This window comes from Amphiprion ocellaris, chromosome 23, assembly GCF_022539595.1.
Source record: "Amphiprion ocellaris isolate individual 3 ecotype Okinawa chromosome 23, ASM2253959v1, whole genome shotgun sequence".
Classification (NCBI taxonomy): domain Eukaryota; kingdom Metazoa; phylum Chordata; class Actinopteri; family Pomacentridae; genus Amphiprion; species Amphiprion ocellaris.
In genome coordinates, this window is record NC_072788.1 from 464,496 (window position 1) to 490,347 (window position 25,852).

Here is a 25,852-nt window from a genome sequence, read left to right on the forward strand (position 1 = left end):
TGGAAGTTTCTCAATCAAACTTAAATATTTATTCATAAAACTCTAAGTCCCGCTACAAAAAGAGTATGTTACTGTAAAATCTTACATCTTTAATTTTTACATTTCCCCCCTCAACAAGCGTTGTCGTATCCCTTATGATATATAAAAAGACAAAACTATACAGTGACCAAGTTTTATAGTGTCTTTGGTACAAACTGTCAGTAATACCTCTGATTACAGCTCCCTCATCTGGGTCATAAAAACCACTGTCCGAACACATCAAGCATCACGTTAAGAAATTTCTGAAGCAGTTCTTAATGTGTTCCCAAACTTGACGTGTTTTGAAAAAGACGTTTGAGTTTTACTCGCAGCTCTTTCCATCAGTGAGATCTTAATATACCCCCAAACTGGAGCAGAAAATCCCAGAAATCCTCGCCAACAGTAAAATAATTAGAAGACCAAAACCAAAGTCAAGATTTCTCCCATTTTTGGTTTAGGCTATAACAATAGCTAGTTAGCTTACTGGTTAGCAAGCTACTAGCTGGCTAGCACAGGTACGGTTGAGGTACTTTAGTCCAGGAAACGTGAAAGTTTGTTGTCATAATATTATACTGGTCCTACTAATCTGGAATTTTTGATTATTACATTTTAAACCTGCAACGACCCTGAAGACGCTGCTTCCAGTCGGCATGCTAAGCTACGCTAACATGCTGCTGAGTGTAATTTAATAATGAAGATTGTAAATTAGTCCTAATTTGCGAACTTCCACTTATAATTTTCTTTGGGTAGCAACAGCAATAGTAAGCTTGTTTTCTAGCTAGCAAGCTAATAGCTAAATAGCCTGACAAGTGTCCAGTCTTTATGCTAAGCTAAGGTGCTGCAGAGTGTCATTTTGTTATCAAGGATTGTAAATTTGTTAAAAAATGCAAATGTAAATTTTACTTATTACTTTGGGTGAATCCAACAATAGCTAACTAGCTCACTGGTTAGCAAGCTAACAGCTGGCTAGCCTAGGTATGGTCTGGGGACTTTATCTCAGAAAGTTTTCTGTTTGAATAATTCAAGTAATAACAAATATTGTACATGTTTTCCTTACTTGCAACCTTAAACTTTGCTAATGACATTGGGTGGCTACGACGATAGCTAGCTAGCACACTGGTTAGAAAGCTAGTAGCTGCCTAGCCCAGCTAAGGTCTGTTAGCTTCTAGAAATGATGGCAATTACTGGTGTTTTCCTTAAAGTTAATTAGTTGTCACTGGACATGAAATAGTTTCAGTAATTCTTAGGTTTGTACAATTTATTTTTTTTAAATTATTTTTAGTTGAATGTTGAAGGTTGCTGCACGTATCTGAGGAAAGATAAGGAATCTCCACGGCTACAAAGTCAGAATTACAAAGTTCAACCCCTTCTCTCATGACGTTGAGGGGTAAAGCTGATGTTGACTGAATTCTGCAAACAGGGAACTGAAATCTAAAGGCATTACTGAAGACAACAACTGTAATATTGGCATATAATCCATCTCAAGTGCTACTGAACAAACATAGAACATCTACAGACTCAAAACAAACCACTGCTGATGGACGAGAACCTCCTCTGGATTTACGCTTCTCCCACAAAAATCTCTATGAAAAACAGCAACGCCTTCTGGTAGAAAATCACTGATAGCAAAAGGAATTAAGGCACATAATGGTCCTGACAGGCTGAGGTCAGTCTGGAACGTTGGTCTGCTTTAGTTCAACACATTCAAGCTCAAAAAGAATCATTAAAACAGGAAAGGGAGAGAAGTTCACAACCTAAAAAAGCACAACTCAGATTGTTTTCTCAAAAGTTCCGATGAAGAAAAAGGTCTTGAACCAGCAGCAGTGAATATATATTTCTATATAATATTGAGTATATATTACATTAGTAGTGTGTTGAGATGTGTGTACAGCGAGGAGGCATCGCACAGCAAATCTCCTCCTTCCGTCGTTCAGCAGCCGTACGGAGACACAGTCTCTGCTTCGTCTGTCCACTGACCGTCCTTCAGTTTGTTGTAAATCTGTGGAGCAGTGAGACAAACCAGGAGACATTTGGTAAACAAACGACGACGAGGAGACAAATGTCCTGCATAAGTGGAAACAAACCCGGAAAAACAGCAGACAAGGCAAAGAAAACCTAAAGACTGATGAAGGAAATAACACAAACCTTCTAGTGTCACTCCTTCATTCCATTTCCCTCAGTTATCCACAATTCTTCCATCTGTTATTATGTGTTACTGTCTGCCAGACCTCCTCCTATCTTTCGTTGTCACACCTTTGCTATTCCCAACTATTTGCTCCTGGATTCAACCACCTTTTCTTCTTTGTTGTCTTACCCTCTGTTACTGATTAGCAACCAAACTAACTTCTATTCACCTTTGCTATCTGGAACTGTTTGCCAGACCTCTCGATTCAACCACCTTTTGTTCTTTGGAAAATCCAGTTATACTTTAGTGTCTCGTTTTTGTTGTCTTGTGTCTCGTTTTTGTCGTTTTGTGTCTCTCCAAATGAATCGCTATTCTTTCTTGTATCTACATATGGTCCCCTCCCTATAAATTGTGTCCTTTCCAGATGTTCTGGCTCTTCTTACGTCCACAGACTCATGCTCTGTGTTGGTCAGCCCTCCGTATGCCAGAATAAACTCTCCACTATAGCAAACTTCCAACGACTAAGAGTGAAATTTCTTCAACAAGACCTAAAAACTAAAGAATAAGAAGCTAGGAAGCTAACAGCTAAATAACCTGACGACTATACAGACTTCAATCTAAAGACGTTGTCAAGTTTTATTTTTGATTTGTTGAAAAAGAAGCTCTGATGAATGAAAACTAAATAAAGAACAGAAGTGCTGCCAGAAATGAGACATTTGAGAAGGACAGACATACTTCTGGTACCTGGCAATGATGTGTTTGACCATCCTGTCCGTGATGCCTGGACACACTTCTTCAGCCAATCGGATGTTGCGTTCCAACTCCTCGATGGCCAATCGCTGCTCAGAGTGCTCCTTGTGTTGCTGTTTCAACTACAGAAGAAGATAATGCAGATGGATGGACATTTAGGGGCAGTGGTGGCGCAACGGTTAAGTCTCTGGACTACTGATCAGAAGGTCAGAGGTTCACTGTTGGGTCCTTGAGCAAGGCCCTTAACCCTTCCTGCTCCAGGGGGCGCTGTACCGCGGCTGACCCCTCGCTCTGACTCCCCCAATTGGGGAGAGATGTGAAAATCAGAATTTCCCCTCGTGGGATTAATAAGGGATAATAAATAAATAAAAATAAAAAATTCTGTCTTATTTATGTCTCTTTACAGTAAATTACATCTAATTTTGTTAATTTCATGTCATTTTGATTGTTTTAAAATTTTGTTTGCTGTTTTGCGTGTTATTTTGATCATTTTGTGCTTTTTTCTGTATTTTTTGAGTATTTTTTGTTGTTTTGCATCTCTTGGCAGTCATTTTGTGTCCTATTTTGTCTTATTTTGGTTGCTGTGTGTCATTTTTGTTGTTTTACATCCTTTTATAGTTATTTTGTGCCACATTTTGATTGTTTTGTTTGGCGTTTTTGGTCATTTTGCATCTCTCTATGGCCATTTAGTATGGCATTTTTGTTGTTTTGCATCTTTTCACAGTCATTTTGTGTCTTATTTGTGTTTGAAAGAGGAAAAAGTGGATTTTGTCAGATGGATGGAGGGAGGGATGGACAGAGACAGATATAAGCAAAATAAATACTAACTAAATACTACCTAAGTACTGACCTCAGTGAAGACTGGAGAGATGACTGTAGTCAGACTGGCAGATTTACTCAGCTGATCCTGACCCTGGACATAAAAAATAACTCCATTATTTACTGTTTACAGCAGCTGTTTCCAGATGAATCTTCTTAAATCCGTACGTATCGGGTACTGACCACTCCGTTGAGGGCGGTCCTTCCGTCCGGCTTCTTCTTCCTGACGGTGGTGAAGGACCACTCTGGAGACTCGCTGTTCTCTTTGTTGCTGGACTCGCTTCACACAAACATATCGTTTCTCCATGAACACATGAAACAAAGCTAAAAACCGAGCTGCTGCCGGAGATAAAGCAGTGATTTACCCTTCAGAGTCGTCGGAGCTGCTGTCGCTGTGTCCTTCCTGCTTCCACCTCCTGAACCTGTCGATCAGCTCGCTCAGGTACGACGTCTTCTTGCAGTGTTTGACGATGAACTTGTGTTTGAGGAGCTCTTTGGCTGTCGGACGCTGCAGAGAAGGAAGAACAAAACGTCTGAATGGCAGCTTCATTCAGTAGCTTTGCACTGCCAATTTCTGAAACAATCACAATATTTACAGCTTTTTAACCCTACTGTTGTCCTCATTTACAGACACCAAAAAATATTGTTTCCTTGTCTGAAAAAAAAAACAAAAATTCTGCAAAAAAAAATTCCCCAAATTTCTGAAAATATGCAAAATCTTCAGGAAGAAAATTCCAATAATTCCTTAAACGTTTCCCTTGAAAGTTTTATTTTTAAAAAAATTCCCCGAATTTGGCAAGAAAATTTGTGTAAATATTTTCAAAAAATGAGTAAAAATTTTCCACAAAAATCCTAAAAATATCTAAAGTGATTCCATATATATCAGTAAAACTTCTAATATTTTCTTGAAGAACATTCACAAACATTTTTATGTGAATGTTCTTAAGAAACATTTTTAACATTTTTTTTTCACCAAAAAAATGTTCAAAGATTTCCCAAAAATGTTGAAAATGTGGACATCAGATGTTTCACTGTGAATATATATATATATTTTCCCCCATATTTTCAAACTTTAAACCGGGTCAATTTTGACCCACAGGACGACACGAGGGTTAAAACAGAAAACAGCTGGGTTAAAAACCAGAATCCTCAGCGTCCACCAGGGGGCAGCAACATGCAGCTAGAACCACAGAGAAGCTGCTGAACATGAAAAACATGGACAGACTCAAACCACAGAAACTCAAAAACGACATTAAAACTACTGAAATTAAAGTAAGTACACCCCAGTGTTTATCTGAACATTGACTTTTTATGTTTGAAATATTTACACCAAAAACAAAAGTGAAAACAAGTTCTTACAACTGACATAAAAACTGCACCTGGATCATATTTTTGCACTATTCTCACTTTGGCTTTTGTCGTTTTGCTCTACTGTGGACGTACAGTCATGGAAAAAACTGATAAGACCTCCCTGGTTTTCTTCATTTTCTTTTTTATTCAATACCTGGTACCACTAAAGGTGCATTTGTTTGGACAAATATAATGATAACAACAAAAATATCTGATAAGAGTTAAATTTCAGAGCTGATATCAGACATTTTCCATGGTTTTCTAGATAATAACCAAAGTCTCTTCAGTTCTTCCATCAATATCTATAGCATTGTTCTGCCAAAAACAGCTTTTAGGATTCCATGTTTTCTTTTCTGTCTGTTTCAGTCACATGTCGTTTTGTGTCTCGTTTTTGTCATTTTCTGTCTCCTTTATATCTTGTTTTTGTTGTTTTGTGTCTCGTTTTTGTCGTTTTCTGTTGTTTTTGTCATTTTGTGTCTTCTTTTTGTCATTTTGTGTCTTCTTTTTGTCATTTTGTTGCCTTTTTGTCATTTTGTGTTTCGCTTTGGTCGTTTCACATAACTGCATTCACCCTGTTCTATCCAGACTGAAACTACCCCAGATGGTCACTGATCCACCCCCATGTTTTACTGTAGGGGCAGACAGTCTGGTTTGTAGCTTCTCCAGGCTTCCTCCTAACCAGGAAGTTGGCTGGATGGACATCAACTGAAAACTGGATTCATCCCTGAAGAGAACCTTAGTCCAGTCATCAACAGTCCAATCCTTGTGATCCCAGCAAAGAGTAACCAGCTTTCCTCTGCCTTTCCTTGATGAAGGGCTTCTTCCTGCCCTGTGGGACTTCAGACCAGCTTCAACAAGTCACTTTCCAACTGTCCTTGCTGGACAAGTCCCATTTCTCCACAGTGTCCACTCATTTTAAGGTCCCTGGAGGTCTGAGGATGATTCCTGACAGGAACAGATGAGTGACGGTCATCTGGTGGGTAGAAAGACGTTTCCTGACCAGCTAGCAGTTTGGTAGAACCATGTTGGGCTGTTTTTTTCTTGGTGGAATGAACGTCTGTCTTGGAGATCTTCAGGTTTTCCGCTACCTGTCTCTCACTCATGATGGCTGCCTTTGTGGCTTCACATAATTCTTTAGTTTTAGGCGTTCTGTGAGAGCTGACAGCTTTGGAGTTTTGTTATGGCTTGAATGTCAGCAGGAAACCACTCTAGGCCTTTGCATACTGCTGCTGATGACATGAAATGTCCTCTTATAGATCCTGGAATACAATGAAGCTGGAGCAGGTCAGTTAGGACATAAAGTATGAAGGAATCAGCTGCATTTGAAGTCCTGTTCACTGTATTCTTCAGGTAGTAAACCTTTAGTGGTACTAGGGATTGAAATGAACAAGAAATTGAAGAAAACAAGGGTGGTCTGATCATTTTTTCCATGACTGTATATAGCGGTCACATCAGTGTCATGGAGTAAAAGTGCAGTATTTCCTCTTGAATGCAGTAAAGTATAAGGTTGCATTAAATAGAAGTACAGCCTAAAGTACAGTACTGTATAAAACAGTGGTACTATCATGACAGATTCTGAGCGTTTGTCTTACAAAGGCGGGGTCTTTGTTGAGGCAGGCCTCGGTGAACTCCTTGAAGCTCTTGGAGAAATCCCCGGTCAGCGTGGGAGGAGGAGATTTGGGGATGTGGAAGAGGACTCTCATCGGATGCATGTCGGAGTTCGGAGGTTCTCCTTTGGCGAGTTCGATGGCTGTGATGCCCAGAGACCAAATGTCGGCCTGGAAGGGAAACAAACGGAAGCTTGGGTTGAAATCTTGGGTCATTCCATCTCAAATCATCAGTTTTTTAGAACTATTTCTGCTGGAATGTCTAAGTGCCGCCTGATTTTTTTAAAAATATGGATATTTATGAAGATGTACAGTACGTTTCAAAAGTTTGGGGTCACCCAGACAATTTAATGCTAACAATGAAAACTCACACTTGTAGTTGCTCTACATTAATTAAAGTTGTTCTAAAGGAGTTAAAGTTGCTCCGTAATAGTTAAAGTTGCTCTAAAATGAGTTAAAGTTGCACTTCATGAATTTTTTTTTGAATATTTTCTGCAATAAACTGTTTAAACTTTCAGCACATTTTTCTCACATTGAAATCTGAGTCTGTTTGAACAACAACATCTGAGGAACTATTAAAGATAAAACTTGAAGCTTTCAACGTTATTTCTCATATCACTGATTCAGAATCTGTAATATCGGACAAATATATCAAATGATGTCTGATTATGGCTGAGCTGAGTGAGGTGTTTGGTTGAAAGTTGTGTTTTTGTTTGACGCCCACCGACCATCTGTCCACCTGCTTGGATGTCTCCTCAGACCAGACGCTATCTGTCCAACCCTCTGTCAGGTCACATTACTGTTTAACTCCGTTACACATCCACCATATGGCAGCAACAACAACACACAATCCCACCAAAACCTCAAGTGGCACAAACTTTACACAACCCAAACAAAAACAACTCGTCCTGTAGAACAGGAATTTTACATGTTGGGGGTTCGAAAGTCTCACCAAAGAAAGAGCTCGACTCATAAAACACCCAATATGTTGAAATGTTGCTTCTTAACATCAATTAAATTCAGCTTTTTAGACAATAATTAAGCAAAGAAAAGACTAACGTCGAAGTGAAGCAGATTTCAACAGAGTAAAGTCTAGTACATAAAAATCTAAAATGTGATTGACCATGATTCAATTTTAAAAAGCAATAAATGGTGAATGGGAACTTTTTATAGACCCTGTAAGAAGAAAAGTTGTGTTTTCTTCGTTTGGTCTCCAGTTACGTAACAAACCGTCGCCACCATTTCAACAAGTTACACTTCATCTTCCTCCCCTTTAGAAAGACTGAAACCAGAAACCTCCAACACGTTGCTCCACCTGCCTCCTTATTTAAGGACTTTAAACTCTATACATGCATCTAATTAGTCACAAACTACAAGAGTTACACAATAATCAACAGTGGAAATTAAAGATATTTTCAGGTTAAAACTGCTGTGGTTGAAATTGACAAAACTTGTCTTGCAGAACTGTTATTTTAAGATTTTACCAGAGAACTTCAACTTTCATCTTCATGTTGTTTCAATTTGTCCAAAACTACTTAACTGACCAAAATGTCTCATAATTTGTCCAAGATTAAAGCTAAAAAAAAAAAAAACTCAGAAAGGAGCTAAACATTGTTCAAAATGCCTCAAATTTATCCAAACTGGCACCAAAGCTTTCCAAAACAACAAAAGGTTTCCCAGAATAACTCAAGAATTGGTCAAAAATGACTAAAAAATGGGCCAAAATTACTCAAAAGCGGTCCACAAAGACTTAACACTGGTTTAAAATGAGTCAAAAATGGTCCAAAATGACTCCAAAGTGAGTGGTCCAACGTGACTCCAAAGTGGTCCAACGTGATTTCAAAATGGTCCAAAATAACTCAAAAATGGTCCAAAATGACTCAAAATGGTCTAAAATGACACAAACCTTTCCTGAACGTGACTCCAAATTTTGCAATACATTTTAGAGCCAACTTTGAGCATCAATATTATGGGATGTATCGTAGTTTGAACAGTAAAACTGCAGCATCTGAAGTGTTAAATACATCCATAATAAAAACTATTTCTACCACAGTAGGATTAATGTGTATCAGATGATCCTGGTATAAATGATCCTTTAATTTGCTGCTGGTTGGTTCTGAGCAAACATGAATCAAACCACATGAAGCCGACACGCCCTGATGGATCCACCTTACCTCCAAAACACACCTTGTACAGGTGAGTAAAAACAAAAGGACGTCGCCTCGTTACGTAACTCCATAAAGGAGCTTTGTTGACTCTGTTAGCTGGTAAAGCGGCCTTTGACTGCAGCAGGTGCAGCTATTAATACTGTGAATCATGGCTTCTGTTTTTCTGTTTGGCCTCGTGTCTGAAGCACCAACATAGAAGAAGAGGAGGGAAGCCCTCAAACACAACACCTGGAGACTCGCGGTCACACAAAGCTTCACATCAGATGCAAATAGAAGCCAGGCGACGGTGAAAATCATGCAAACCACCTCAAAGCCGACAACAAATCCACGTGGACACGGTCGCTATGGCAACACAGCGGTGTGAAAGCAGCAGGGGGAATCCCAGAGTCATGAGGGGTCATTTACAAACCTGAGGGGCTTTTAATGAGCAGATGTGGAGAAAAGACTGATGACTAAATCAGTCTCCTGTTAAACCCAGCAGCCTCAGAAACGCTGCTGTTAGCCAACAAAAGTCAGCTTCTGCTTTCTAGATATAAATAAATAAGGGTGCAGCATTGTTTCTGGCACAACAGGAAGCTTAGAAATAGAAAATTATGTAACATTAAGTCCCTATTTCTCACTGATATCCAGATATTTGGCAAGCAGAGAGCATTGTGGGAGTTTAGCAGCAACGGGCACCATGACAAAGACTTACTGGGTAGTTAATGACCTCCAACCAGAGCTGATATGAGAACGTTCTTCCTACACCACCTTTTAGTCGTAGGAGTTTCAGTCGAAACCAGCCGGACTTCTCTGGAAGACGTTTCTTCAATTTAATTTTGTAACATTTTTGATCATTTTCTGTCTTGTTTCGGTTGTTTTTTCATTTTATATCATTTTTTTTGTTATTTTCTGTTTGTTTTGGTTGTTTTTGTCCCATTTATTGTAATTTTGTAATGTTTTTGGTCATTTTCTTTCTTGCTTTGGTTGTTTTTGTCCCATTTTTTGTCATTTTATAATATTTTTGGTTGCTTTTGTCCCATTTTTGTCATTTTATAATATTTTTGGTTGTTTTTGTCCACCTTTTTGTCATTTTATAACATTTTTTGGTCATTTTCTGTTTTGTTTGGTTGTTTTTGTTCCATTTTTTGTCATTTTGTAATGTTTTTGGCCATTTTCTGTCTTGCTTTGGCTGTTTTTGTCCCATTTTTGTCATTTTGTAGCGTATTTGGTCATTTTCTGTCTTGTTTTGGTAGTTTTTGTCCCATTGTTTTGTCATTTTGCAACATTTTTGGTCATTTTCTGTCTTGTTTTGGTAGTTTTTGTCCCATTGTTTTGTCATTTTGCAACATTTTTGGTCATTTTCTGTCTTATTTTGGTTGTTTTAGTCCCATTTTTTAACCATTTAGTGACGTACACATGCAAAACACATGCCTGTCCTCACCGTAAAGTAATTTTTTTAAAATAAGATTTCATCCGTTGGAAATGATATAAGGACTGAGCTGTCAGAACATTTCCAAACGGCTAAAATGCTCATAGAATTCATTTCTGTCACATCAAGTTCAGACTCTCCTGTGATGTTCTGTCCTCAGCAGTGGACCTCTTTCTGAATCTGTTTTTGATTCTAAAGTGTCTGAACGTGGTGTTTGAAGGCGTGAACATCCTCAGCGACCAACCTTGGAGTCGTAGGCCGACTGCTGGATGACCTCCGGCGCCATCCAGAACGGCGTTCCCACGAAGGTTTCCCTCTTGATCTGAGTGTCCGTCAGCTGACCGGCGACTCCGAAGTCGGCCAGTTTGACCTGACCGTGCTCCGACAGCAGGACGTTGGCAGCTGCAAACAAACGTTACAGATTCTGGTTAATCAACACCGAGCTCTTCTTTCTCTCTGACATATTTTACATTTTTACTGGATGAACTGTAGCAACAATAGCTGCTAATAACACACAAGTTGAAAATTAAATACATGATAGCCTCTTGGTGAAGAATATTAAGGTTATTGGTTCACATGTTGACTGTAAAAAAAGCAAAAACAGGCAAAAACTATCAAAAATATGTATGTTTACAAATGGTAGTTTGTTCCTCTTTAATGTGTGACAGTTTTACTGTATTTAAATGTATATAAAAATATAGATATTTGGCGTCATTTCCATTGTTTTCTGCAGATTAATTTATATTTTCTGGTTCCTTTGCTGCCAGATTTTACAGGAAGTTTCTCACAGTCCAGGAAGTGTTCAGATTTAAGATGGTACAAAAGTGAATTATGGGAAGTGTAGTGTTTCTGTAGCTTCATCCATAACAAATTTTCAACAATAAGGACATTTCTAAGTGACTCAAACTTTTGAACGGTAGTGTAATAAAATACAGTAAAAATAAAGAAGAAAATATAGTAAAAATACAGTAAGAATATAGTAAAAAAAAGGGAAAATATAGAAAAAAATAGCAAAAATACAGGAAAATATAGTAAAAATTTCATAAAAACAAAAAAAAGCAAAAATACAGTAAAATATATATTAAAAATAAAACAAAATATATTAAAAATACAGCAAAAAATATATTAAAAATACAGCAAAAATACACAAAAAATATAGTAAAAATACAGTAAAAATACACACTACCAAACTACTAAACTCGTACCACTAGAAGATGGTGTAGGAAGAACGTTCTCACATTAGTTCTGGTCGGAGGTTATTAAGGACCCAGTAAGTCGTTGTCATGGTGACCGTTGGTGCTAAACCCCCATAATGCTCTTTGTTGGTCCCTAATAATCCAGAATCCTCACCTTTGATGTCTCGGTGGATCTTCTTCTCAGAGTGCAGATAATCGAGTCCCTTCAGGATCTCCTTCAGCATGGTGGCGATCTGAGACTCGTCGAACGGACCGGCTCGCAGCTGCACACAAACACACGCATGTAAAAACACACGCATGTAAAAACACACGCATGTAAAAACACACGCATGTAAAAACACACGCATGTAAAAACACACACGTCAGGTGATGACACAGATCTCAGAGAGCCAGAGGCTGCAGGAACTCCCAGTTCAGTTTAACTCCAGACAAGACTCAACAGGAAACCAAAAACACACCAGACTGGGAGATATTCTCATTTATTTTACTTTTTTAAATTTCTTCTCCTAAACTAAAGCATCACAGAGACTCAAACTTCCTCAGAAAACCTCACAAAAACTTATTTTTCTGGAATTGTGGTTGATTTATTTGGACATAAATTTGTATAAGAATGAAAATCCACCAAATGAAGCATAATTATACTACTATAAAGATGAAACTGAGAAGAATTCTGCCTAATTAAGAAAGAATTTCTATTATACGATAAAACCTTCTGACAGATTCAGTTCTTAATTTATTTTAAACAAATGTCAGAAAGTTGTATTCAGGCGGTCAGACTGGTTTCATAACATGAAATTTTTGTCTCGTTTTTGTCCATTTTTTTGTTACTTTGTAACTTTTTTAATTAAATGTCTTGTCATTTTTGTCGTTTTCTCTCATTTTTGTAATACTTTGTCTGACTTTTGTCATTTTGTTTCATGTTTTAGTCATGTTTGTCATTTTAGTCCTTTTTGTGTCGCTTGTGTTTTTTGTCTACTTTTTGTTCGTTTTGTCATTTTTTGTCTCGTTTTGTCCACTTTTTGGTGCTTTGTAAGTTTTTGTCCAATTTTTTTGTGTCATGTTTTTCGTTTTCTTTTTCATTTTGTCTTGTTTTTTTGTCTTTTTCTGACTGATTTGTTTGTCATTTTGTGTTTGTTTTATTTGTAGTTTTCTGTATCATTTTGGTGTTTTTTGTCTCATTTGTGTTGCTTTTCATTGTTTTGTCATTTTGTTCCTTTTTTGTCATTTTGTGACAAATTTTTGTAATATTTTGTTGTTTTTTGTCTATTTTTTGTCTCTTTTTTGTTTTGTTTTGTGTCTTCTGTCTTATTTTTTTTGTTGTCTTGTTTCTCACTTTCGTCATTTTCTGTCTCGTTTTAGGAATATTTATCTTTTTTGTTGTCTGACTTCTGCAAATGTCAGAAAGGTTTTATAGGCGATCAGACTGGTTCAGTTTAATTCATGACTCGACATGCCGTCAGAATCACCAGGATATATTTAGATGTAAATATTACTCACATGGATTTCTAACGTTTTTAAATAATTTTTTCCTAAACTACAGCTTTGTGTAGTTTCAAATTTCCCCACAGAACTCAATCTTGCCCAGATATTTTTTTAAGATAAGATAAAGATAAAGTTCTTTATTTCTCCCCACTCCAGGGGAAATTTACATTGTTACAGCAGCTTTATTTACAATATATACAAGGGTGGCAAAATTTTTTAACAGAAAAAATAAAAATAAAGTTTAATGAAATTAAATTAAATTTTTTTGCATTTTGAGGTAATTTTTGTGGCTTTATTTGGACACCAATGTGGATAATGATCAGTGAAAATTTACCAAATGAAGCTGAATTATTCAGTTACACAGAAGAAATTGAGTTTAACCCATTTAACTCTGTATAAAGTAAAACTGTGTCGGGGTGTCCAACATGAGGCCCGTGGGCCAACAGCGCTCCTCCAGAGGGTCCAATCCGGCCCTCAAAGTGTAAAAATTCCAGAGAAGACATTAACTGCAGATTGTAAATTAGTAAAACTACAAATTTAAAATAATTTCTAGACCATGACAAGTTGTTTTGATCAGAAAGTAAAATACTAGATTGTTCATTGTTCTTTTGTCGTTTTGTGTTTCCTTTTTGTCTCGCTTACGTTTTTTTGTCTCATATTTGTCATTTTGTTTTGCTTTATTCGTTGTTTTGTGCGTCGTTTTTGTTGTCTAATTTTTGTCGTGTGTCCATTTTTTAATGCTTTCTAACTTTATTCAAATTTTTTGTCTCTTTTTTTGTGTTGTCTCGTGTTGTCTCATTTTTTGTCCTTTTGTTTCTCGTTTTTGTCGTTTTGTGTCTCATTTTTCTAATATTTTGCCTTGTTTTTGTTGTTTTTTGTCTTTTTTATGTCTGACTATCGTTTGTGTCATGTTTTTGTCATTTTGTATTTTTTTGGTCTCACTTGTGTATGTCTATTTTTGTTTTCCTTTTGTTTCTCACTTTTGTCATTTTTGTCCATTTTTTTTCATTTTTTGTTGCTTTGTAACTTTGTCACATTTTTTGTCTCTTTTTGTTTTGATTCGTGTTGTTTGTCTCATTTTGTTTCTCATTTTTTTCGTTTTGTGTCTCGTTTTTTGTAATATTTTGTCATGTTTTTGTTGTTTTTTTGTCTTTTTTTGTTGTTTTGTTTCTTGCTTTTGTCATTTTTGGTCTAATTCTTGTCATTTTTCCATTATTTTGTCACTTTGTAACTTTTTTTGTCATTTTTTTCTCTTTTCTTGTCCTGTTTCCTGTTGTTTATCTAATTTTTTGTCATGTTTTTGTCATTTTGTGTCTCATTTTTGTAATATTTTGTCTCTTTTTTGTCTGACTTTTGTGGTTTTGATCCTCCAGTAAATCCTCTATGGTTCAGTTCCAGATGACTAAATGTTGTGTTCCTTTGTCGACACTCTGTGATCTGGAAGTTGTAATGTGGAAATGATAAACTGAGGATGAATGTTGATGAAACTGAATTTATTTTTCTTCAGAAATTTCAGGTTGTTCATGATGTTTAGTAAAAAGATAATTCCTTAAATGTGAACATTTCTGCACTAAAACAAAAGAACCATAAGGAGTTGCGGTTATTCTAAGGTTATTATGCTGTGGTTTTACTGGTTTTACTGGTTTTACTGGAGATCAGACTGGACTGGATGTAGAACCTGGAATAAGATGAGTTTGACTCTCCTGATCTTTGTGATAAAACCCTCTTTGAGGTTGAACTCTTTCAACAAATTCTGAACAAATGAAGCAAATATTGCAACCATTACCGCTCTCATCCATTATCCGAGTCCCTATTCTTGTATTAGAGTTAGTTCAGGATCAGTAAATCCAGCTAAAACGTGGATAAAGACTCACCAAGTCCAGTGCTGATCCTCCTCCAAGATACTCCATGATGATCCACAGTTTGCTGCCCTGAAGGACCAAGAATCAGTTCAATAAATGGACAGAAAATTTAAATAATATGCAAATAAAATATCTTTAATGTAATGTTTAATATGAGAATAAAGCCAAAACACTGCACTAAACCACCTCTGACTCAGCAAGAACAAAATTTCTCCTATATTTCCCATCAAACATAGTGGGAAAGTAAAAGGTTCTGACCTTCAGGTAGGATCCATAGTACTTGGTGATGTAGGGACTGTCACACTGGCTGAGCACCGTGATCTCCTGCTGGATGTCCTCGATCTCATCCTCGGCCTCTTCCAGGTCGATCGTCTTTATGGCCACGACGCTCTGGGTGCGATTATCGATGCCTTTAAACACCTGATGAGAGTCCAGACGAAGACAAGAGACAACGAGATGATCGCAAGAGGAAGAGAAACATGGAACGTAATGAAAGAAATGGACAAAACTGGAAAAAGAAAACTGAAATTCAAGAGCTAAACTTGGACTGTAGCTTCAGTAAATCCAGTAAAAACACTAAAAAAAACAACCAGGGTTCATAGTAAAATGTTAAAAATGACGCCCACCTCTCCAAAAGAACCTTTTCCAATCCGATCCAACTTGGTGAACAACTCTTCTGGATCGATCTGAGAACTCTGAGGAGAGAAGAAAAGAGTTGGTAAGGCTTTATATTCACTCTTAAAATTAAATTATCTGAGAAATTGAGCATTAAATTGACCCAAGCTAAGTCAGAACTCTATTTATATCCACTGGATGATGGTATTAATAATGATGGGGGAGGGAAAATCATTCAAACATTTATTCATGAGGACGTTGATGTTGGGAAACGTCTTGAAAATTAATTAAAATGACATTTTTTTTCATATAAATGAAGCATATTAAGAATTGCCGGACACCAAATCTAACGTCAGCTCTGGTTGGAGGTCATTAACGACCACAGAAGTCTTTGTCATGGTGCAGGTTGCTAGCTAGACCTTCACATTACCCTGCTACAGAAACACCAAAAACCTCCTGAACCATCCACAACAATCAAAAATCAGCTGCTGCACAGCCATGATCTTTCAGTTGGAGGTCATTAACGGTAACAAAAGTCTTTGTCATAGTGCCCGTTGCTAGATAAACTCCCACAATGTTTGCCAACATGACCTGTCTGTAGTTCCGGTAACCGCCTCCACTGATCATTACAGCAAAAAGCTAACGTAGTGGAGTTTAGCAGGTGTATAATTAATTAGGAATATATCTGATTAAGATTTTTTTTGCACAAAATTTGATCCTCTGTCAACATCAAGTCGCAGTCTGACACTATTTTACTACATAATAAACACCTGAAGTACATTAAAATTATCATTAAAGTTAAAAGCACCAAGAAAAACAAACAGTTTTTCTGCATCCAAGCTGGATGATCCTAGTTTGCCTTAAACATGAGTTCTGGTTGGAGGTCATGAACTACTGCGTAGGTCTCTGTCATGGTGCCCGATGCTAGCTAAACCCCACAACGCTCTCTGCTTTAACATGAACTGCTTTAAACAGCTAATCCACAGCACCTTTTCTGACAAGCATGACCTTCTCCTTGACCTTCCTCTTCATACTTTTATGGAAACTGTACTATTTATGACTATCCCAAGCTCCTTGTCACTGATAATAATCATACTAGAGGTGATGTAGTGCACGAACTTGGAGATAAGGAGAGAAAAATGTCAACAAAATGGATTTTTTTCATTCTTCTGTTGCTGTTCTGTGTAATATTCTTCTTTTCAAATCATCGAAATGTTCAAAATAAAGTGATAAACATGAAATCATTCTTGTATGGATCAAAATATAAAACAAAAACAAATTACTATTTTGAACCAGAATGACAAAAATGTCATAAAATCACATTGATTCTTATATGGGTCATTTTAGACCCACTTATGGACAAGTGTAGGGAGCAGCTAAGGGTTAAAGACAACAAAAATATAAATAAATCAATAAATAAAGCTATAGTGTTTTTCTTTCTTTAAGTTCTCAAGTGTAATAACACAATGAAGCACTGCCAGTCTTTTTTATTCTACACATACCATATCCATACATGTGAAAGGTGTAAATAGTGTTTAATATACATTTATTTATATTCTACTGTTCTTGTTTCTTACTATGAAACATACGAACCTCCCCGGTGACAGATCAAAAACGTTTATCTTAAAAAGAAACTAAAACCAGAATTATTACATCAACTAAACTCACTAAAGCCTCAGAAAGACAGAGTTTCTGTCACATCCCCACAAACTGTTTCCTCACTCGACACTTTGCGACATGACGGCCATGTTGACACACACACAGAACTATCACACACACACAGTAACACACACACACACACACACAACACACACATAGTAACACACACAGTAACACATACACACACACAGAACTATCACACACACACAGTAACACACACACACACACACACACAGTAACACACTGAGCCATGAAGGCAGAAGGAAACCTGACAGTTACAGATAACAGGAACTAAACAGTTTTTATCTGAGGACTCAACTCGCTGCTGCTGAAGCTAAAAGCTGCTTTAAAACAGGAACACAGATGCTTTAAAGAGTTCATAAACCAGAGTTTTACTGTCGTTTACACAGCTTCTGCCTTTAAGATGACAAAACACCGAGTGAAGCTTAAATTAAATTTGCCTTGTCATTCTGACTTCACAATAAAACACCGTAGAGACACTTTTTATGGCACAAATGGTGAATTTTTATGATGTTTGGTGTTAAAAGATAAAAAAGTGGAAGTTTTAGTGTCGACGTCACAAAAACATCAAGATTCTCTAATATTCACATCAAATTTATCTTTATCTACAGAAACTTTATTTATTGAAACAAAGTTTTACTTTCATACTGTGAATATTTACAGAGTTAGACCCAATTTCTTCACTTTTTAATGGACTTTTTCCATCATTTCTGAGCCTCAGAACTTCATCAGTGCAGCAGATAGAACCATGACATTTAGGAGGAGAAACACATCTGAGTTCTGATAAAAAAAAAAAAACTGCAACTAAAATGACTAAAAAAAGCTGGAAAATCACCACAAAAACAGTCAAATTTATCTCAAAAAATAACCTAAACTAACACAAAACAGGTGAAATAGCAACAAAAATTCAAATTTGGCACAAAAACATGCAAAATAGCAACAAAAACGACCAAAATTACCCCAAAAAGACATAAAATCACACAAAAAAGAGCCAAAAGTATCTTGATAGGTTCAGCTATGCCAGCAAAAGTGTGCAAATCACCACAAAAAGGATGAAAATCACCACAAAAAGACACAAAATCACCACAAAACAGGTGAAATTGTGACAAAAGCTCAAATTCAGCACAAAAAAATCTACCAAATAGGACTAAAGTTCCTTCATGACCTCCTCAGAACATCTGGTTCTTCATCTCCAGTAACTTTATCAAAGATCAGAGTTCTACCTTCAGACTGGGAATATTTCCAGAGTTCCATAGAGGAGGGTCCAGATTTATCACTTTTTAATGGTCTTTTTCCATCGTTTCTGATCCTCAGAACTTCATCAGTCCAGCAGATAGAACCATGACATTTAGGAGGAGAAACACATCTGAGTTCTGATAAAAACTGACACCAGATCAGTTTAAATCCATCCCGGGGTCTCAGTCTGAATTGTGGCATTTTGAGGTCATTTGGACATTTTTTTTCACCATTTTTAAACAGATTTTTTAACAGTTTTGAGTCATTTTGTCAACACTGGAGTCTTTGTGAACACGTTTAAAGTCATTTTAGATGACTTTTAAATTGTTCTGGATCATGGTTTTGGCCCGCGGACCGCATGTTGGACACCAGATCATTCTCTAAACCTCAGATGTTCTGCGACGTTCCGTTTGTTCTGAGGACTAAAAACAGAACAGAAGAACCACAGGGACGCCACACCCAGCAGTCGGTCTGAATAAAACCAAACGCTGCTGTAAAACATCTGGATCCACCAGCAGCTGCAACGCTACAAAACTTTACAGTCTGAAACCAAAGCAGGAGGAATAAAAGCTTAAATCCGACTCAGAAACACAACAAATAATCACAACTAGCAGCTTCCAGAGAGACCAGAGCCAGAAAATGACAGAAAAAAGGCCAAAAGTTATCAATAAATCAACATTTCATCAATAATGTTTCACTAAAAGGGGATTTAGATGCAAATGAAGTTGGATAAACACAAACTTCAATAAAAACAATCAGATTCTGGTTGATTTTTAGGGATTAACTCTGATATAAACACATCAGCAGCATCCAGACGTCTTTCCTCTTTAAACATAAACATCTGATTTATAGATTATTTGTGTATAAATCCTTATTTTTCCTCCCAGACTGATTGTCTGACGTTAATAAAGGTGGAAGTAAAACGTTAACCAGAGCTAATGTTGATTTATTTCTGCAGCAGAGAAGGAATCCCTGATGCTTCTAACATTTAATCTGAACTCTAAACTTCCTGAACTTCTCCACATGATTTATGAAGCCGACCGTTAGGTCTCACCTCAATACCTTTCAGAATAACACAATAAAAATATAAATATCACAATAAGGAGACAGGAAAATATGCAATTTATGCTGCTTTGATTTAATAAATCAGTTTTTGAGCATTTATTTCATATTTTAGGGTTCATTCAATCACAGAATTTAGAGTTTTTATTAAAAACTTGCTATCAAAAATCATTTTCATCTTAAATTCTTCACATCTGAGCAAAAACATTGACTGCGAACTGCACAATCTGATTATCTCCTGCTTTAATCTGGGAAAATGTACAATTTTTGGTGCCACAACACGAACAAAAACATGACATACGTGGTCAGAGCTTTTATATTTGATGCAATATTTCAGTTTATTGGCTGAAAATGAATCACGATGAGCTCCATCAAACAGGAATTAGCTCAGTTTATTTACAGGGAAAGAGGATTTAGTCACACTGAACCTGCAGCTGTGTGTTTGGAGGTAAATTCAAGTTAATTATGTGACTTAGCGTCTGTGAGCTGCTAGGTGGCGCTGTGGGGCTACGAGGCTTTAATTAACAGACAGAAGAAGAAACAAACCGAACATCTGGAAGAAGCAGCTCAGTGACGGAACCTCCAATAAAAGTAGAATTTCAAAAGTTATTTTCTGTTTCCATCAACTTTTCTAATATTATAGGATGTGGATGAAATATTTCCAGTGAAAGACGTCATGGTGTTTGTTTGTCTCACATAAAGTCATGGCTTTTATTTACCCTGTAAACAGAAACACTCTGACCTTCAGCTTTAACCAAGCAGGAAAGTTAAATATTCATCCATCATTACTGATTCTGGTTCTGCAAGAAGTAAAAAAAAACAAAAAAAATTGGAAAATTATTCAATAAAAACCAACAGTAGCTGGAAAAATGATTCATCTGGGAGGAAAAAAATGATTCAACACGTCTGGAAATGTTTATTTATCATCATAAAGTTGATGCTGTGAATCATATTAAAGGATTGTTTAAATACAAAACCAAGAAAAGAAGAAAATCTGATTATTTAACATGAAACTAGTTTATTTTAAAGAAAACCTGACCGGGATGCTGACAAAAACAGGACACAAAATGACAAAAACGAGACAAGACGACAAAAACGAGACACAAAACGACAAAAACGAGACACAAAATGATAAAAACGAGACACAAAACGACAAAAACGAGACACAAAACGACAAAAACGAGACACAAAATGATAAAAACGAGACACAAAACGACAAAAACAGGACACAAAATGACAAAAACGAGACGAGAAAAACGAGACTAAAACGACAAAAACGAGACACAAAACGACAAAAACGAGACACAAAACGACAAAAACGAGACACAAAACGACAAAAACAGGACACAAAATGACAAAAACGAGACAAGACGAGAAAAACAAGACACTAAAACGACTTAGAATCCCGTCTACAGGACATTGAATCTGCAGGCTGAAGGGTGACGTCTACCAGATGCAGAAGTTCTGATCTGAAGTCTGAGAAAAGACCGAATATTAAAATAAGCGGGAAAAGACGAACTGGTCCTGCATGACTGAACCCAACACAGCTACAGAAACGCTCAGAAATCACAGATCTGAGGTCAGATCTGGAGCAGAGCTGCAGAAAGTTTGGGGCTGCGCTGATCAGTCCATCGATCCATCCACAGGAAATCAATCAGACCATCGATATGAAATCAATCAGACCATCGACAGGAAATCAATCAGACCATCGATATGAAATCAATCAGAGTCTGATTGATTTCATATCGATGGTCTGATTGATTTCATATCGATGGTCTGATTATCAGATCATCGATATGAAATCAATCAGACCATCGACAGGAAATCAATCAGACCATCGATATGAAATCAATCAGACCATCGATATGAAATCAATCAGACCATCGATAGGAAATCAATCAGACCATCGATATGAAATCAATCAGACCATCGATATGAAATCAATCAGACCATCGATAGGAAATCAATCAGACCATCGATATGAAATCAATCAGACCATCGATCCATCGACAGGAAATCAATCAGAAACTGTTCTGAGGCTCGTTTCTCAGGAAAAAAAAAACCAAAAAGCTGCAGATTTAAACAGCTTCCTGTATAAATCTACACACAGATTCTCATTTAAACGCCATAAACACAAAGAAAATAATAAAAATGAGCTGCAAGGAGGCCAGAAAATATAGTGAAACCTTCAAAATATGTAAAAAAAAAAAGGGAAAATAAAAGCAGTAAACCCATGCATTTCAATAAATATCTGTAAAATAACAGTTTTTGTCAGTTTAAATACAGAAAAGTTGCAGATGTTTGAAGTGGATATTAATATTTTTTCCTGTTTTTGTGCACTTAATGCATAAATTATTACTTTTGTGTGATTTTACTATTATTATAAAATATTATCCCAAAAATAAAAGTTTTTAGTGACTATCTTTAGTGACTATTTTTTAATCCTTGATCAATATAATCTTTCTTTTAAATGATGGCAAATATCTGTAAAACAACATTTTTGCCTAATTCAATACAGAAATTAATTCTAATTTTAAGCTTATAATTTTTAAGTTCAAATATTTGATGTGGATATTATTTACAGTTTTCGTTGTTTTTGTTATTTAAAAATAAACATAAATTAAAACATTTTTCTGTGATTTTACTGAATATTTGCTGTAATTTAACAAATCAGAGAAAAACTTGAAAACAACTTTAAAAAAGAATTTTTCCACCCTTAATACACATGATATTAATTTCACATAACAAAATAGTAAAATAATTCTATTTATTGCTGATTAAAATACAATAAATATTGTGCAATTTTATAATCAAATATTATAAAAGAATTCATTGTTGACATTATTTACATTTCTTATGTGATTTTATTAGATATTGTAAAACAAGAGAAATATTTACCATTTTCATTCTGTAATAAACATAGTTTTTCTTGCAAGTAATGACAAATATCTATAAAATTATTCTATTTCTTGCTGGTAAATAAAGTGTAATTTTACAATTTTAAATGTAAAAAAATTAACACTTTAGATTTTATTTAAATTTTTAGCCTTTCACACAACTAACTCGAAAATTAAAGACGTTTCATGTGATTTTACTTGATATTATCTGTAATTAAACAAAACAGGAAAAATCTGGAAAACAAGAGAAAAATATTTAACATTTTTCAGTCCTTAATAAACATTTTTTTTATTGCATGTATTTTCAAACATCTGTAAAATATCTATTTTTGCTGATTAAAATACAGTAAACAATGTGTAATTTTACAGTCAAATGTCATAAAAGAATTCATAACTACAAGTAAAAACAATGATGATTTTTGGTGTTTAATAATATTTAAAATTTTTAACCTGTTTTTGTATAATTAACTAGCAAATTAAAAAAAATCGTGATTTTAGTAGATATTAGGTGCAATTAAACAGAACAGGAAAAATCTGTAAAACGAGAAAAAATTTAATATTTTTTAAATCCTTAATAAACATATTTTTTTCTTGCATGTAATTTCAAATATCTATAAAATAATTATACTTTTGGTAGAGAAAATGCAATTTGACAAAAAAATATTATTTGGGTATTGACATTATTCACATATTTTAGTCTGTTTTTGTAGAATTCATCAGTAAATTAAAATAATTCTGTGATTCGCAACAAAACTGTGAAAAGTTGTCAAATGATATATTATTTTATTAACTTTTATTTATTTTGGTTTGTTTTATTTCTCCAGCTTCCAGTCGTTGCTCTCCGGAGGATAAACGACAACATGTTCTATATCTGATCTGACGGACGGACGGGATAATTAGATAATTCAATATTCCAGGTGTGGTGCTGAACACAAACACACCTGAAGTAATTAAATCTTCCAGGTGAACAGAAACACACCTGAGTTTTACGGCTGCAGGTCGATAAAAGACGATTCAGATTCTCGAGGTCAGTGAATGCAACACGGAGCAGAAAGTTGGACGAGGCTCTGGAAAATGTGTGTGTGTGTGCGTGCGTGCGTGCGTGCGTGCGTGCGTGTGTGTGCTTGTGTGCGTGCGTGTGTGTGTGTGTGTGTGTGTGTGTGTGTGTGTGTGTGTGTGTGTGTGTGTGTGCGTGTGCTTGTGTGCGTGCGTGTGTGTGTGTGTGCGTGTGCAGTCAGAGGTCACAGCTGCTAAAGAGGAAACAGAAACACACACTGACCTCTGCAGCGTTGGATCGTTCCTCATGAGAACTTTTTTCCAAAACAACACATTTTATTTATTCTGGAGCCAAAAACTAAACTGACTGTTGAAGCTGAGCTCAGAGTCTGAAAAACACGTTTCCCGATTTCTCTATGAACACCAACATCTAGACCTCTATGAACACCAGCATCTAGACCTCTATGAACATCTAGACCTCTATGCACATCTAGACCTCTATGAACACCAACATCTAGACCTCTATGAACATCTAGACCTCTATGAACATCTAGACCTCTATGAACACCAACATCTAGACCTCTATGAACATCTAGACCTCTATGAACATCTAGACCTCTATGAACACCTAGACCTCTATGAACATCTAGACCTCTATGAACATCTAGACCTCTATGAACACCAACATCTAGACCTCTATGAACACCAACATCTAGACCTTGATGAACACCAACATCTAGACCTCTATGGACACCAACATCTAGACCTCTATGAACACCAACATCTAGACCTCTATGAACATCTAGACCTCTATGAACACCAACATCTAGACCTCTATGAACACCAAAACCTAGACCTCTATGAACATCTAGACCTCTATGAACACATAGACCTCTATGAACATCTAGACCTCTATGAACATCTAGACCTCGACGAACACCAACATCTAGACCTCTATGAACATCTAGACCTCTGTGAACACCAGGTTCTGGTTCCTACCAATGAGTCCACATCAACATTTAGTCTAAACATCTAAAAACTTAGTCTTGTCTTAGTCTTAGTCTTGTCAAACTTTAACCCATCAGATTCTACTGATGTTAGAGCCTCAACAGTTGGTGAGATGTGGACCAAAGACTGGATTTTAGTAGAAATATTGACCCCTGCTTCACAAACTAAACGACGTCTGCCATCCTTAAAGTGGGCGTTGGTCTGATTTCCAGTCAGTCGTGACCCAGATGATAACATCTGGTGATTCATGTCTTTTACAGCTGATCTACGCACTGATTGGGTTTTTATGGCTGGATATGTTGGCAGTTTTCTGAGAACCCTTCAGATGGATTTCCTCCATCAAAAATCCATTTTTATTGGCACCTGTTGGCTGGTTTTAGTTTTATTTTTGGTTTCTTGGAGGTCTGTGGAGATTTTACCTGTGATGGTTTAAATTAATGGAAAGACGGCAAAGCAGAAAACAACGACTGATCAATGATCAATTTTTAACATTTGAAGCTAATCCTAACCGTTATTAGTTCAGTTATTAATGGAAATAAATCCAATAGACACTACTGACTAGCATCCCTAGTTATCTATTACAAATATTGATGTTGATTATGTCAACTTATCGAGTCGGTTCTTAAAAAAAAAAAAAAAAAAAATTAGATTTTCCACAATTTTTCACTGTAAATCTGCTGTTTAAAAAAAAATAAAAATTTTCCCCTGCTTTGTTAAATTACCAATAATTAGTAAAATCACAGATTTAAGTATTCATTTACATTTTAACTGCCAAAAATAGGCCAAAGTGTAAATTTAAACACTGTCTAGATAAGAAATTTGTGTTTTTATATTTGGCAATTTACTGTTTAAAATTTGACTGTATTAAAACTAGCAAAAACATTGTTTTTCTCTACAAATATTTGCTGATATTCATGACAAAAAATATGTATGTTCACAATAATAATCCCAATATTTACTTATTTTACAGATATTTTCTGTTTAGTTAAATAACATGAAAAAATCACTGAAAAAAATATTAATTTACATGTTGACTGTAAGATTAAAAATAGTACATCAGCTGAAAATATCAATATTGTTCAAAAATTTGCTGCTATTTTAAAGAACATTAATTTATACTAAAGGCTCAAATATTGTCTATAATTTTAAATGTTATTTTCCTGATTTTCCCCTGTTTTGTTCAATGGTAGATAATAACTTATATTAATACCATTTATTTAGAAAAAACAAGATTATAAATTTTAGCTATAAAAAAAACAGAAAACTGTCTTAATTTACACTGTTTAACTGCAAAAAATAACATCCACATCAAAAAGTATTTTACAACATTTAACTCTAGAATTTACTTATTTTTATTCCATGAAAACAGCAAGAAAATAAATGAAATTTGACAGATATTTGTGGGTATATTTAAGAGAACAATTATGTTGAATTTGTTTGGTAAATTATAGATCATAACTTGTAAAATCATGCAAAACTGTATTAATTTACCTTTTAACTGGAAAGAAATACCAAAAAAGGTCTAAAATTGTAAATAAATACAAAAACAGTTTTACTGCATTTAATTAGC

General features: G+C 35.7%; 1 protein-coding gene across 2 annotated transcripts in view; it reads right to left on the bottom strand.

Annotated features, from left to right (window-relative positions):
- Positions 1-14: 14 nt before the first annotated feature.
- Positions 15-25,852, bottom strand: part of stk26 (serine/threonine protein kinase 26) — a 35,095-nt gene continuing 9,257 nt past the window's right edge. Inside the window, exons 2-12 of one of the 2 annotated variants that reach the window (XM_055007822.1) lie at positions 15,415-15,483; positions 15,047-15,208; positions 14,801-14,857; positions 11,599-11,707; positions 10,493-10,650; positions 6,655-6,840; positions 4,078-4,220; positions 3,896-3,992; positions 3,744-3,806; positions 2,879-3,015; positions 15-2,017 (exon numbers count right to left, since the gene is read on the bottom strand). In XM_055007822.1, coding sequence (XP_054863797.1) covers positions 2,002-2,017; positions 2,879-3,015; positions 3,744-3,806; positions 3,896-3,992; positions 4,078-4,220; positions 6,655-6,840; positions 10,493-10,650; positions 11,599-11,707; positions 14,801-14,857; positions 15,047-15,208; positions 15,415-15,483 — 1,197 coding nt within the window. In that variant the 3' untranslated portion in view covers positions 15-2,001. The remainder of the gene's footprint in view (positions 2,018-2,878; positions 3,016-3,743; positions 3,807-3,895; positions 3,993-4,077; positions 4,221-6,654; positions 6,841-10,492; positions 10,651-11,598; positions 11,708-14,800; positions 14,858-15,046; positions 15,209-15,414; positions 15,484-25,852) is intronic. The other variant, XM_055007821.1, reaches the window with a different exon arrangement.